Raw genomic sequence first — 13,201 nt, forward strand, 5'->3', positions numbered from 1 at the left:
CAGATCACCAGCCCAGGTGGGATGCATGAGACAAGTCCTCAGGCCTGGTGCACTGGGAAGACCCAGAGGGATCGGGTAGAGAGGGAGGTGGGAGGGGGGATCGGGATGGGGAATACATGTAACTCCATAGCTGATTCATGTCAATGTATGACAAAACCCACTACAATATTGTAAAGTAATTAGCCTCCAACTAATAAAAATAAATGAAAAAAAAATAAAATGCATTGGCTAGATTCAGATTTATCCATAAACCAGATTTATTTGTAAATTATGAAATTCATGCCCTGTCCCTGGTGGGTCAGACAGGAAAGAATCTGCCTGCAGTGCAGGAGACCTGGGTTCAATCCCTGGATTGGGAGAAGACCCCCTGGAGAGGGAAATGGCTACCCATTCCAGTATTCTTGCCTGGGAAATACCCCGGGCAGAGGAGCCTGGTGGGCTGCAGTCTATGTGGTCGCAAACAGTTGCATGTGACTGAGTGACTGACATATCTGCCCAGTCCTCGTAGACCTGTTGCCCCCCTGTGGGGACATGGAAACACACCCCTGGAAGTCAGGTGGAGGTGAATACTGCGGCTCTGGGGTGGGCACAGGTGAAGCGGGAGATTGTCACCCCACCTGGGTCTCAGGGGAGGCTTGAAGGGACAAGCATTCCAGGCAAAGGGAACAGAAGGCATGACAGCTCAGAGGTGTGAGTGTGAGTGGCTTGTGGGAGGAAGAGCAAGGGGCCCGCGAGGAGGAGGATACAAAGGTCCAGCTTCATGGGGGCTCTTCCGGCTCTTTCTCTATTCCTCTCCTAATATCTAGATAACACGCTTATACTGCTTCTTCTTCTTAAGTCCCAGCCTTTTCTTCCAATAATTTAGTTTTAAATTTATATTGGAGTATAGTTGTTTTACAATGTTGTGTTAGTTTCTACTGCACAGCAAAGTGAATCAGCTGGGCCTGTTCCCGCAGCCCCTCTTTCTTGGATTTCCTTCACATTCAGGTCATCACAGAGCATGGAGCAGAGTTCCCTGCACGGTACAGGACGTTCTCATCAGTTACCTATCTCATACATACAGTACGTGCTCGTTAGTAACCTATTTCATACATATAGTCAGTCAGTTCAGTCGCTCAGTCGTGTCTGACTCTTTGTGACCCCATGAACCACAGCACACCAGGCCTCCCTGTCCATCACCAACTCCCAGAGTTTACCCAAACCCATGTCCATTGAGTCAGTGATGCCATGCAACCATCTCATCCTCCATCGTCCCCTTCTCCTCCTGCCCTCAATCTTTCCCAGCATCACGGTCTTTTCAAATGAGTCAGCTCTTCGCATGAGGTGGCCAAAGTATTAAGAGTTTCAGCTTCAGCATCAGTCCTTCCAATGAACACCCAGGACTGATCTCCTTTAGGGTGGACTGGTTGGATCTTCTTGCAGTCCAAGGGACTCTCAAGAGTCTTCTCCAACACCACAGTTCAAAAGCATCAATTCTTCGGTGCTCAGGCTTCTTTATAGTCCAACTCTAACATCCATACATGACTACTGGAAAAACCATAGCCTTGACTAGATGGACCTTTGTTGACAAAGTAATGTCTCTACTTTTTAATATGCTGTCTAGGTTGGTCATAACTTTCCTTCCAAGGAGTAAGCGTCTTTTAATTTCATGGCTGCAATCACCATCTGCAGTGATTTTGGAGCCCAAAAAGATAAAGTCAGCCACTGTTTCCACTGTTTCCCCATCTATTTGCCTTGAAGTGATGGGACTGGATGTCATGATCTTTGTTTTCTGAAAGTCGAGCTTTAAGGCAACTTTTTTACTCTCCTGTTTCACTTTCATCAAGAGGCTCTTTAGTTCTTCTTCACTTTCTGTCATACAGGTGGTGTCATCTGCATATCTGAGGTTATTGATATTTCTCCCAGCAATCTTGATTCCAGCTTGTGTTTCTTCCAGCCCAGTATTTCTCCTGATGTACTCTACATATAAGTTAAATAAGCAGGGTGACAATATACAGCCTTGACGTACTCCTTTTCCTATTTGGAACCAGTCTGTTGTTCCATGTCCAGTTCTAGCTGTTGCTTCCTGACCTGCATATAGGTTTCTCAAGAGGCAGGTCAGGTGGTCTGGTAGTTCCATCTCTTTCAGAATTTTCCACAGTTTATTGTGATCCACACAGTCAAAGGCTTTGGCATAGTCAATAAAGCAGAAATAGATGTTTTTCTGGAACCATTTTGCTTTTTTGAAGATCCAACGGATGTTGGCAAGTTGATCTCTGGTTCCTCTGCCTTTTCTAAAACCAGCTTGAACATCAGGAAGTTCACAGTTCACGTATTACTGAAGCCTGGCTTGGAGAATTTTGAGCATTACTTTACTAGCGTGTGAGATGAGTGCAATTGTGTGTAGTTTGAGCATTCTTTGGCATTGCCTTTCTTTGGGATTGGAGTGAAAATTGACCTTTTCCAGTCCTGCAGCCACTGCTGAGTTTTCCAAATTTGCTGACTTATTGAGTGCAGCACTTTCAAAGCATCATCTTTCAGGATTTGAAATAGCTCAACTGGAATTTCATCACCTCCACTAGCTTTGTTTGTAGTGATGCTTTCTAAAGCCTACTTGACTTCACATTCTAGGTTGTCTGGCTCTAGGTGAGTGATCATACCATAGTCATTGTCTGGGTCATGAAGATCTTTTTTGTACATTTCTTCTATGTATTCTTGCCACCTCTTCTAAATATCTTCTGCTTCTGTTAGGTCCATACCATTTCTGTCCTTTATTGTGCCCATCTTTGCATGAAATGTTCCCTTGGTATTTCTCATTTTCTTGAAGAGATCTCTAGTCTTTCCCATTCTATTGTTTTTGTCTATTTATGTTCTCATCAGTCACCTGTTTCATGCATAAAGTAAGTTCTCATGAGTTGTCTATTTTATACACGGTATCAATAGTGTGGATATGTGGATTCTAATCTGCTTCTTGACTCATCAAGAAGCTCCTGACACAAGTGCCTGACTCCCTGTGAAGGTAGAGGAGGATTTTGCTCTCCCACTTTTCTTTCTTCATCCAAGATGTTACGATCAGAGGTGAAGGGAGCCAGGCTTTCTAAATCCTGATCGTGTGCTGATTTAAAAAACAGTCATGGAATTTAGAAAGATGTTAATGATGACCCTATATGTGAGACAGCAAAAGAGACAGAGATGTAAAGAAGTCTTCCAACAAAGGGCAGGTAGTCTGAATGTTAAAAGCATTTTTGTGAATTAAAGAAAGCCAGATATCTCGAGTTAAGGAACTTAGCGCTGTTCCGTGGACAGGAAGATGCAAGAGTCTGGGCTCGCTGAAGTCATTCGTTCACATGCATCTCAGCTCTCTGGGGCCGGCGTCCTGTGTGTCTCACATCCTGAGTTCCTCGGTGCTCACCGTAGGGAGTGGCCGCCGCCTCATGGCTGCCAGACCAAACAGGCATTTGTTCTCCTTCCTGAGTGCCCTTAGGGCTCAGAAATTCACATCTGGAGGGCTGGAACCGCTGATGGCTGTGACACCCGTGTTTACTGATGTGGCAGGAATACTCCATTTCTCAAGTGTAAGACACTACTGAGATGTACCTCGCACCCGAGACTTCCCTCTGCACTGGCGGCTACTCTCAGGACCCCCTGGAGGCTGGGCTCCACATGGTGAGGGAGTAACAGGAGAATGAAGGAGAGACAGGCAGGAAGCCCCAAGGACAGCCAGCAGGGCTCCAGAAAAGGGGGGGGGGTGTTTAGAAGCAAATGAGCTGACAGTTCAAAGGCCTGGAAGGTATCTCGAAGGCTGGTGATAGATACAAAGAATATGAGACAAGAGACGGTGTGTGCAGACCAGGACATAATGTCCTGTGACAAAGGGCAGCTTCTGTGTGGGGCCTAGCCCTGATTTCCAGGGGCACTCCAGCCGGGCCTGGACTCTGCAGGAATCGTGGACTACCGCGATTCCTGGCCAGGTCCCTTGGAAGTGGCTGTGGCCAGACTAAGAAGCCAGCCAGCTGGTGCCACTGTCCCCACCCGCCCACCAGCTCCGCCCCTGGGTGTGTAGTGAGCCTCAGATGGCATGGGCCGCCCGTGCACCCCCAGGCGAGCACTGCACGTGCCCACCGGAGCCAGTCAATATTTGCTGAGGGAGTATGTAAGCGAGTGGGCATTTGACAGAAGCAATAGAGTTGCCGTGTGACCCTGCAATCCTACTCCTGGGCATGTATCTGGACAAAACTACAGTGTGAAAAGATACATGCATCCCAGTGTTCACAGCAGGGTTATTTACAGTAGCCAAGACATGGAAACAGCCTGAATGTCCACTGACAGATGAATGGATAAAGAAGATCTGTCCCATATGTACAATGGAATAGTTCTCAGCCACAAAAAGAATGAAATAATGCCATTCTCAGCTCCATGGATGGACCTAGATATCATCATATTAGGTGAAGTAAGAAGGAGAAAGACAAACACCATATGATACCACTTACATGTGGAATCTAAAATATGACACAAATGAACTAATCTTCAAAAGAGAAACAGACTCGCAGACATAAAGAACAGATGTATGGTTTCCAAGAGGGGGGTGGGGGTGGGGTGGGGGAGGGTTGGATTGGGAGTTTGGGATTAGCAGAGCAAACTATTATATACAGGATGGATAAACAACAAGGTCCTACAGTACACAGCAGAGGGGGATACATCCAACACCCTGTAATAAACCATAATGGAAAAGAAAAGGGAAGAGTTGATATTCTCAGCCTGAATGATGGCAGGTCTCCGACCGTACCTGCTGACTGGGCTGAGTGATGTTTATGTCTTCCCGGTTGTTGTAAAGAGAAGTGAGATGGGTGTGAAAACACGCCTTCCGTGTCGTGGGCGCCTGATCAATGTTAATTTACCCTCTGACCTTCTCCCCCCCCCCCATTAAAGCAGTTGCCAAATCCTTCTGAGGTCATCCTTTCTTAGTGCTTCTGCCTTAGCTCTGCGTCTCTGGCCAAGTGGGACCCTGGCCACTAGTGGTGAGCGAGAGAACTGCAGGAGAGACACAGACATTCTTATTTTACTGAAGCAGCCAGCCCATCAAACCTGCCATGACTCTGATAGAGTTGCTAAGGGTGAGGCTCAACTAACTGGGGGTAGAAACCATGCATCAATTAAAAATACATATTAAGTAAATAACAGTCCCACTGCAGTCCAGCTAAGGCCAGATAAAGAAGGAGCCACATGCGTGACTCAAGCGTGGAAATATTCTACTTCACACCCTTATGGCATTTCTCAGGAGTTTCCAAATAGCACTAATGACCAGGGTCACCCTGGCAGGTCATTCTGTTTTGGGATTTATTGTGAGGGTGGAGTGGAACCAAAGGAATTGGACAACCATTCCAGTAAATTTTAATGAGAACATCTCAAAGGCCAGTTCATACACTTGCCAAAAGAGCCAGATTACATTCTGAACATGGGACAAAAGAATTAGGTGTCAGCATGCAGGCACGTGTCTTAGTCTAATAGGATCACAACGTTTTACTGTACATACGGCACTGATTTTCTTAATTTAAACAATCCAGGGGAAATCCTTCTTCCCCTTCATTCCAAGGAAGAGAAGGTTCAGCTGACGTCTCAAGGGTTTAAAACAGAACAGAGGTTGAGACATATTCTGATCTTGCTCTTTTACCACCTATATGCTTTGAAGCCACTCAAAGCAATTTTAAAAGCGAGACAGACAGACAGACTTCGTAGTGAACTGCATGTTTGCAGCCTCTGGAGTTTGAGTAAACTCCAGGAGACGGTGAGGGACAGGGAAGTTAGATGTGCTGCAGTCCATGGGGACGCAGAGTCAGACACGGCTGAGCGAGTACACAACAAAAGCCTCTCACGACTGGGCACCGACGCCTGCCCAACGAGGACACGCCAGTCAGCACACCCGTCCTGGTAAACTGACCTTTGTAGACGTTATTTCCTTCCTCCATCGTATGAAGGAAGACACTCGGTGACATTTTCCACATCTCATCTTCTTCCTGGTGGAGCAGAATGACACACCCGTTAACGACAGGCATAGCTTATCTGCTGCGGTCAGACACGGAACGGCGCGCACACACGTGGTGACGGTGACTGCGCAGAGCACGTGTTCGCTCCTGGTGTGTGGGGTGAAGGTCCGGCCCCTCGTCCATCCACCTGGGCGGTTTCCCTGCTGACGGTCTGAGCGGGGGGCGCTGTGTCCACTGACCAGGGCGGGGATGGTTTGAGACTTAGGTCCACCGGCGGGCTCACAGGGGCCTTCCTGACTCAGGCACCTCCCTGTGGTGCCCACTAGCCCTGAGCTGGGTCCTGTCCTCTGAGGTCTGGCTCCTTCCTTCCTCCGAGAGCTGTCGCCCATCCGAGTCCTGCCGCTTCCCTTTGCCATGTTGCCGTGACCCAGCTTCGGGGCTGCTCCCCATCTCCCTTCTGCTCCACTACCTGTCAGGTCGGGCTCTGCAGGAGCCGCGGACTGCTCCTTTCTTTGCTGGCCTGTCCCCTCCCCGGGCCAGGAAGCCAGTCCTGAGCCCCAGCTTGAGCTGGAGTCCCGGCCTCCCGCCTAGAGGCTGGTCCTGTCGGCCTCCCTGCCCTGGGCCTCCGCTGCAGAGACAGCTCAGCCACCCAGAGCAGCCAGGCCAGAGCTGCAGGGACCCCAAGCTCTGCAGGCAGAGGCCCTGCCCTGATCCACAGCAGAGACACCCCCCGCCCTACGCCACCAGGGCTGCTCTCAACCGTGAACAGCAAGATCTTGCAAAGCCCCAACTGACATTTCTGGGCCATCATGTTTACACTGTATGAAGTGTCAAGTGCCCGATGACCTGGTTCTTGTCCCCCCACAAAGGACAAAGGAAGGATGCTTGTCTACATGATGTCCATGGGGAGTTTTCCAAAGCACCTGAAGCTCTCTGTGTGGCTTGCGGGAGGAGCGGCAAGAAAAGGACAAGCTGCTCTGGTGGGTCAGGGTAGAGGACGTGCCCTCTCTTCCAGGACCCTGGGGCCACACGCCCTGGTGGTTGGGCAGCGCCTGCCCTCGTACCGGCTCCCTCCCCACTCTCCTGCCCCGACTCCACGACTCCACGTGGCTGTCAGGAGGATACAGGAAGGACAGCTCCCAGGAGTGATGAGAGCACCCCTGAGGGAGCCAGGCTGCTGGGAGGACCCTCACTTCTTGGGATGGGGTCACAGAAGACCTGCCTGAACCACAGCTCACGGAATGTGCCATCTGCCTGGCAGAACCTGGGAGAGAACCTGGACCCAGAAATGCTGGGGGCTCCAAGCCTATGGAGCAACTGACGCACCTTTCAGGACCCACAGGAGGTCACAGCTCTCACTGGGGCAGGAGACCCACCCGTGCCTGCCCAGGACACCCGGTCCTCTGAGAAGAATCAGCCAGAGAAACAAGAAAGTGACAGTGCTGGATGAAGGCGTGTCCTTGGAGGAAAGAATGATTCATGGGCGGAGGGGCACCTAAAATAACTGACTAGTCTTCTCAGAGATGTACATCCTTCTCTCTCTCCAGGGGTCAATAAGCATTTGTGGATCTTTAGTATTTTTAGAGTCAATGCGTTACTGACCCGCGTGTTGTTGTATTGTTGCCCTTTTTTTTTGGGAGACTCAGATCAGTCTGTATTTGGGGAGGACGGGACGGGAGGAAGGGGAGGAAGACGAGGACAGGGAAGGGGACAGGGGGGATGGGGGAAGAGGAGGGGAGGGGAGGGGGAGGAGGGGGAGGAAGGGGAGGGGGAGGGGAGGGGGAGGAGGGGGAGGAAGGAAGGGAATGGGGAAGGAGGAGGAGTGCTACTCCAGGGAAGGGAGCACAGCTGCAGAAGCACTTTTCACAGAGGGACCAGTCAGTCCATGGGGGTCTGAGCTGGGAGGCTGGGCTGCTTTGGGTAGCTGGAAATCAGTAAGGCAGGGTGTAGGGGACGGGGCGAGCATCTAGACAGACAGGAGGCTGGGAGACAGAGCAGGGACGGACCTTGCAAGGCCCATGAGCCATGACCTTCAGAGAGCGTGACCTTGGTCTGGGAGTAGGGTGGCCACCGGGGGTCCCAGGAGAAGTCCGACATTTCTGCATCTGCTCGTCAGGCCATGACTCTGGCTGGAGGGCGGGATGAGGCTGGAGGGGGTGAGGGCTGCGCCTCCCCCCCCCCGCCCCCTGACCAGGATTCACTTTCCCATCTTCTTCTGCGGGAAATCCCCCTTAGGCCCGAGGCCAATGTCCCCTCCCCTGTGAAGCTGTCCTGGATTCTCCCAGGTAGACAGGACCCTCTGCGGCTCAGTGGGATTTGCTTATCCTTTCTGGCGCCTGCCTCCCCGTGTAGATGACCGGCTATTTGTGTGCCTGACTTTCCTGCTCTCTCGGGCTCTGGGGCCCTCGTGGAGGAGAATCCCATCTTGCTGATGCTTGGACCCTATAAAGAACCAGCACCAAGCCTGTTTCCTAAATAGGTGTTTCACACATGTAAATAAAAATGAGATTTATAGCTTTATTTGTACAGCTTTATTTCTATAATAAATATCAAGTTCTCAAGGGAAGCAAAACACTGCAGGACCGGTTTTGGGAAAACACCTGATCCCGATTGCACAGAATGACCGCGGCGCTAGCGGTTCCCATGATGTTTCACACAGTGATGATGTAACTGGGCAACTCGGGAGACACCTCTTAACCAGAGTGAAGACACATGGAACATTTCCGCCTTCCTTTTTAGAGATGGCTCTTTCTTTGGTCAATAGTTTACTGGATGGATCTTTGCCTTTGGCTGCTGTTTTGAACACTTCCCCTTTTGATAATTACTGCGAGAGAGAAATGCCACGAGGAGGTTTTCCCACTTCAACTCCAAAGTCATTGCTTTTTTCCCTGAATCTTTCACTGTGAAGGGGTCACACAAGTCCACTTGCATCATCAGGGTGCCCACCTTGACCAACGTCCCTCTCTGATGGAAAGTTCTCGGCCACAACTCCCAGCTCAGCCAAGTGACTGGGGAGAGTTCTCATGAGAGAGGCCTGCCTCTCAGGGAGCAGCCTGCCCATGAGGCTGCTTATCCTTCCCGGCGCCTGCCTCTCCGTGTAGATGACCGGCTATTTGTGTGCCTGACTTTCCTGCTCTCTCGGGCTGTGGGGCCCCCATGGAGGGGGATCCCATCTTGCTGATGCTTGTACCCTATAAAGAACCAGCACCAGGCTGGTTCTGGCCAGCCATGCTGACTCCCTCTGCCCTGGGGCAGGGACACACAGCTGGACTGGCCAGCGAGCAGCAAGGTGGGAACATGGGTCCCAGCCATCACATGGCCTTCTGTAGAGAAGGGGGTGCACAGGGGAGCTGGTCCCCATGGACATGGGTCTTGCAGCTCCCAGCTCCAGCCTGTGCCGGCCAGGACTCTCCGTCATGTGTCCCCCACGTGCCTGACTCCGTCTCATCAGCGGACCTAAGTGGGCTGCTGTTGCCACCCACAGACCCTGTGGGTCACAAGAAGAAACAGGATCTGAGATACACCCAGCCTTCCCACTCATTCAGAAATCTTGTAGACATCACGGAGGATCTGCTCTGTGCAAACACCCGTGAGGGACATCCGGGGAGCGGGGGCTGGCAAGCTGACAGCAGAGCCATGTTGCATGTTTTGCAAAAATGCTCATTTATTTTGCCAAGAACACAATGGCAACAATGGGATAAAATTTTTAAAAATCAAAGGAAATAAACTGCTTCCTCACCATCACTTTTATCCAATGAACCCTTCATTTTTCTTTTTCCTTTTCTGTACATATTGGCGATGTCTGTCTGTTACAGCATAATCATAGTGATATAATAGTTGTGCCAGCTGAGTAGGTGAAACAAAGCATTTACTTTTAATTTCTATTCCTTTATTTGGTGCCACTGAACTGCATTTTGTGTTTGTTTGTTTTGATTTTTTTGGCTTGTTTACCAACTTTATGACCTTATCTTATTCACCTGTAAACATTTCCTGAGCACCTACCGCGTGGGGAAATTTCTAGGTGCTGGGATGCCAAGGACCCTTTAGGCTCCAGCTCTGGGGCCTGCCTCAGAGTTCTCCTACACCGGGATTCTCAGACTAGTCATTGTTCAGTCACTCAGTTGTGTTTGACTCTTTGCCACCCCATGAACTGCAGCACACCAGGCTTCCTCATCCTTCACTATCTCCTGGAGTTTGCTCAAGTTCATGTCCACTGAGTCGGTGATGCCATTCAGCCATCTCTTCCTCTGCTGTCCGCTTCTTCTCTTGCTCTCAATCTTTTCCTGCATCAGGGTCTTTTCCAATGAGTTGGCTCTTTGCATCAGGTGGCCGAAGTATTGCAGCTTCAGCATCAGTCCTTCCAATGAATATTCAGGGTTGATTTCCTTTAGGATGGACTTATCTCCTTGCTGTCAAGGGACTTTCAAGAATCTACTCCAGCACCACAAATTAGAAAGCATCAATTCTTCGGTGCTCAGCCTTCTTTATGGTCCAACTCTCACATCCGTTGGGCTTCCCTAGTTACTCAGATGGTAAAGAATCTACCTACAGTGTGGGAGACCTGGGTTAAATCCCTGGGCAGGGAAGATCCCCTGAAGAAGTGAATGGCAACCCATTCCAGTATTCTTGCCTAGAGAATTCCATGGACACAGGAGCCTGGCGGGCTATAGTCCATAGCGTCACAAGTGTCGGACATGACTGAGTGACTAACACACACACTCACATCTGTACATGACTACTGGAAAAATCATAGCTTTGACCATACACACCTTTGTTGGCAAAGTGATGTCTCTGCTTTTTAATACGTTGTCTAGGTTTGTCACAGCTTTTCTTCCAAGGAGTAAGAGTCTTTTAATCTCAGATCAGTGGAAAGGGGTTAAATTCAGGTGGGGCCACATCTGTTAGGCTTTTTAGATGGGGGTATGCATCTAGGCATATATCTGCTAACATATAAGCCCAAATGTCAGACTGATCACTTATGGCTTTCAGATTATCTGAAGGGTACCTCAGGATCTGTGTCCTGGGGATGGGAGTGAGGTCGCTCTGATGGGGAAGAGGCTGATGACTTCTCACTGAACTGAGGGTGAAATTATAATCCACTTTTAGATGCAAGAGTGAAAAATCAGTCCAGAAGTGGCCTGGGGGCACTGTAGACAGACAATAGCTTTCAAACTAATCAAATTGCATAGAGTCAGGTCCAAGGATCTTCCCAGAAGAATTAACACTAAGCCAAATCTGTTTATGGCTGGAGGAAACATAGATAAGAATCTCCAGTATTTGTGAGACTGTGTGTTAGGAATAGGACAAAACCATTGAAGATAGTTCCAGGGACTTCCCTGGTGGTTGTGGTTAAGACTCTGGGCTTCCAATGCAAGGGGTGTGGGTTCCATCCCTGGTGGGGGAACTAAGATCCCACATGTTGTGCAGCGCGGCCAAGAGGGGGGAAAAATATATATATATAAGGAAAAGAGTTCCAAATGGTTGAACATATGGAACACTGAAAAATAACAAAGAGAAGACAAGAGCTGTGAGGATGAACTGCAGAGTGATTTTTTCCTGTGTTTTCTCTTCCAAAGCCAACATGAGGTCCAGAGAGAGGCAAATGAAATTACGCTGATATTGAAAGCATATTTGCAAAGATTGCTATTGGTCTGCAGAAAATGCCCTTGAGGCACCACCATTTTCCTCTATCAAGGTCCCCCTTTAAGGGGATCTCCTCATCTGTAAGCCTGAACACCTCTGTGTGTTAGTTGCTCAGTCGTGTCCAACTTGTTGCAACTCCATGGACCGTAGCCAACCAGGCTCCTCTCTTCATGTGATTCTCTGGGCAAGAATACTGGAGTGGGTTGCCATTTCCTTCTCCAGGGGATCTTCCCAACCCAGGGATCAAACCCGGGTCTACTGCATTGCAGGAAGATTTTTTTTTTTTTTTTTTTTAATATACCATCTGAGCCACCAGGGAAGCCAGTTTAAAACCAAAGATCCCTAATAAAGACCTGTTTGTTTTCTTACTGTTGAATTTTGAGAATTCTTTATGTATTCTAGATACAAATTCTTTGCCAGATAAATAATATGAAAATAATTTTCTCCTAGTCTATAGCCTATCTTTTCAGCCTCTTTACTGGGTCTTTACAGAACATAAAAACTGCTATTAATATTTTGATGAAATCAAATTTATCTTTTATGAGTCACGCTTTTGATGTTAGGTCTCAGAACTCTTTAGCCCCAGATTCTGAAGATTTTTTCCCCAAGGTTTTTATTTACAGGTTTTATTGTTTCATGTTAAAGTCCATGATACATCTTGAGCTAGTTTTTGTATCAGGTATGACACTTAGGTAGATTTCCACTTTCTTGCCTATGGATGAGAGACTAATTTTTGGAAGCCCACCAGTCCCTAAAGAAGAAAATGCCTGGATCCATCTATTTCCTTCTGTTCTTCACCATCTTCGTGTTGAGGATCCCCGGGTGGATTCAGGAAAAGAATAGAGAACTTCCATAATTTGAACATGAATATGTTTGCAAAGTTTCTTGGTGAGCTGATCAAATGAATATAGGATTGCTAGTTCAAGTTATTTTAATTTAAGGTGCTCTTGTCTACAGTTACAGAGAACTACCACAATGCCCCTAACTCATGCTATGAAGCCCCAAATAAATTGGAAATCCAAGGAGGGACACTGAAACCTACAAGTTCACGCTCCAAAACTTCTTCCAATCGTCTCAGCGTTCAACCATCTCAAAGACACCACAGAGACATTCACTCATCCTGAGATTCTTGGTTGATGGGGTGCCTACAGGAGCTCTTCCCCGCTGCTCTGGGGTCAAGAGGAGAGGCCCTGTGCGAGGGTCACGGTCCTGCAGGTTAGAGGTGGTCCCAGGAAGGAGATGCTGTCACAAAGGGGTGGGGGGGGTGGTCTCTGAGCCGGACAGGTGGGCTGCTGCACTGCTGACTGTAAAAGCCCAGCTCTTTCCACCACCAGCAGCGCCTGCCCTGTCCTCCATCACGTTCTCAGGGAAAAAAAATCCACAAGATCAACAAAACCCACTTGCTTCTCTTTCAACTTCATGAACGACGTTTGATTTTAAATGCATCATGTCCCGTGAGGCTGGACGCAAACTTCAGACTCGGACCACCCCGCCACCCCGAGCCCACACCTGTCCTTGGGTGGGACCAGGCCTTGTAGTCACCCCTCTGCTGGTCTCACTGCTGCTCCCACCCTGGGCCTAACTGACTTCGCTGC

General features: G+C 49.0%; 1 protein-coding gene across 1 annotated transcript in view; it reads right to left on the minus strand.

Moving 5' to 3' along the window:
* IQCA1 (IQ motif containing with AAA domain 1) overlaps positions 1–13,201 on the minus strand; it is a 191,040-nt gene that overhangs the window by 88,767 nt on the left and 89,072 nt on the right. Inside the window, exon 9 of the mRNA XM_043462063.1 lies at positions 5,918–5,993. Coding sequence (XP_043317998.1) covers positions 5,918–5,993 — 76 coding nt within the window. The remainder of the gene's footprint in view (positions 1–5,917; positions 5,994–13,201) is intronic.

Source organism: Cervus canadensis, chromosome 2 (assembly GCF_019320065.1).
Source record: "Cervus canadensis isolate Bull #8, Minnesota chromosome 2, ASM1932006v1, whole genome shotgun sequence".
Lineage (NCBI taxonomy): Eukaryota > Metazoa > Chordata > Mammalia > Artiodactyla > Cervidae > Cervus > Cervus canadensis.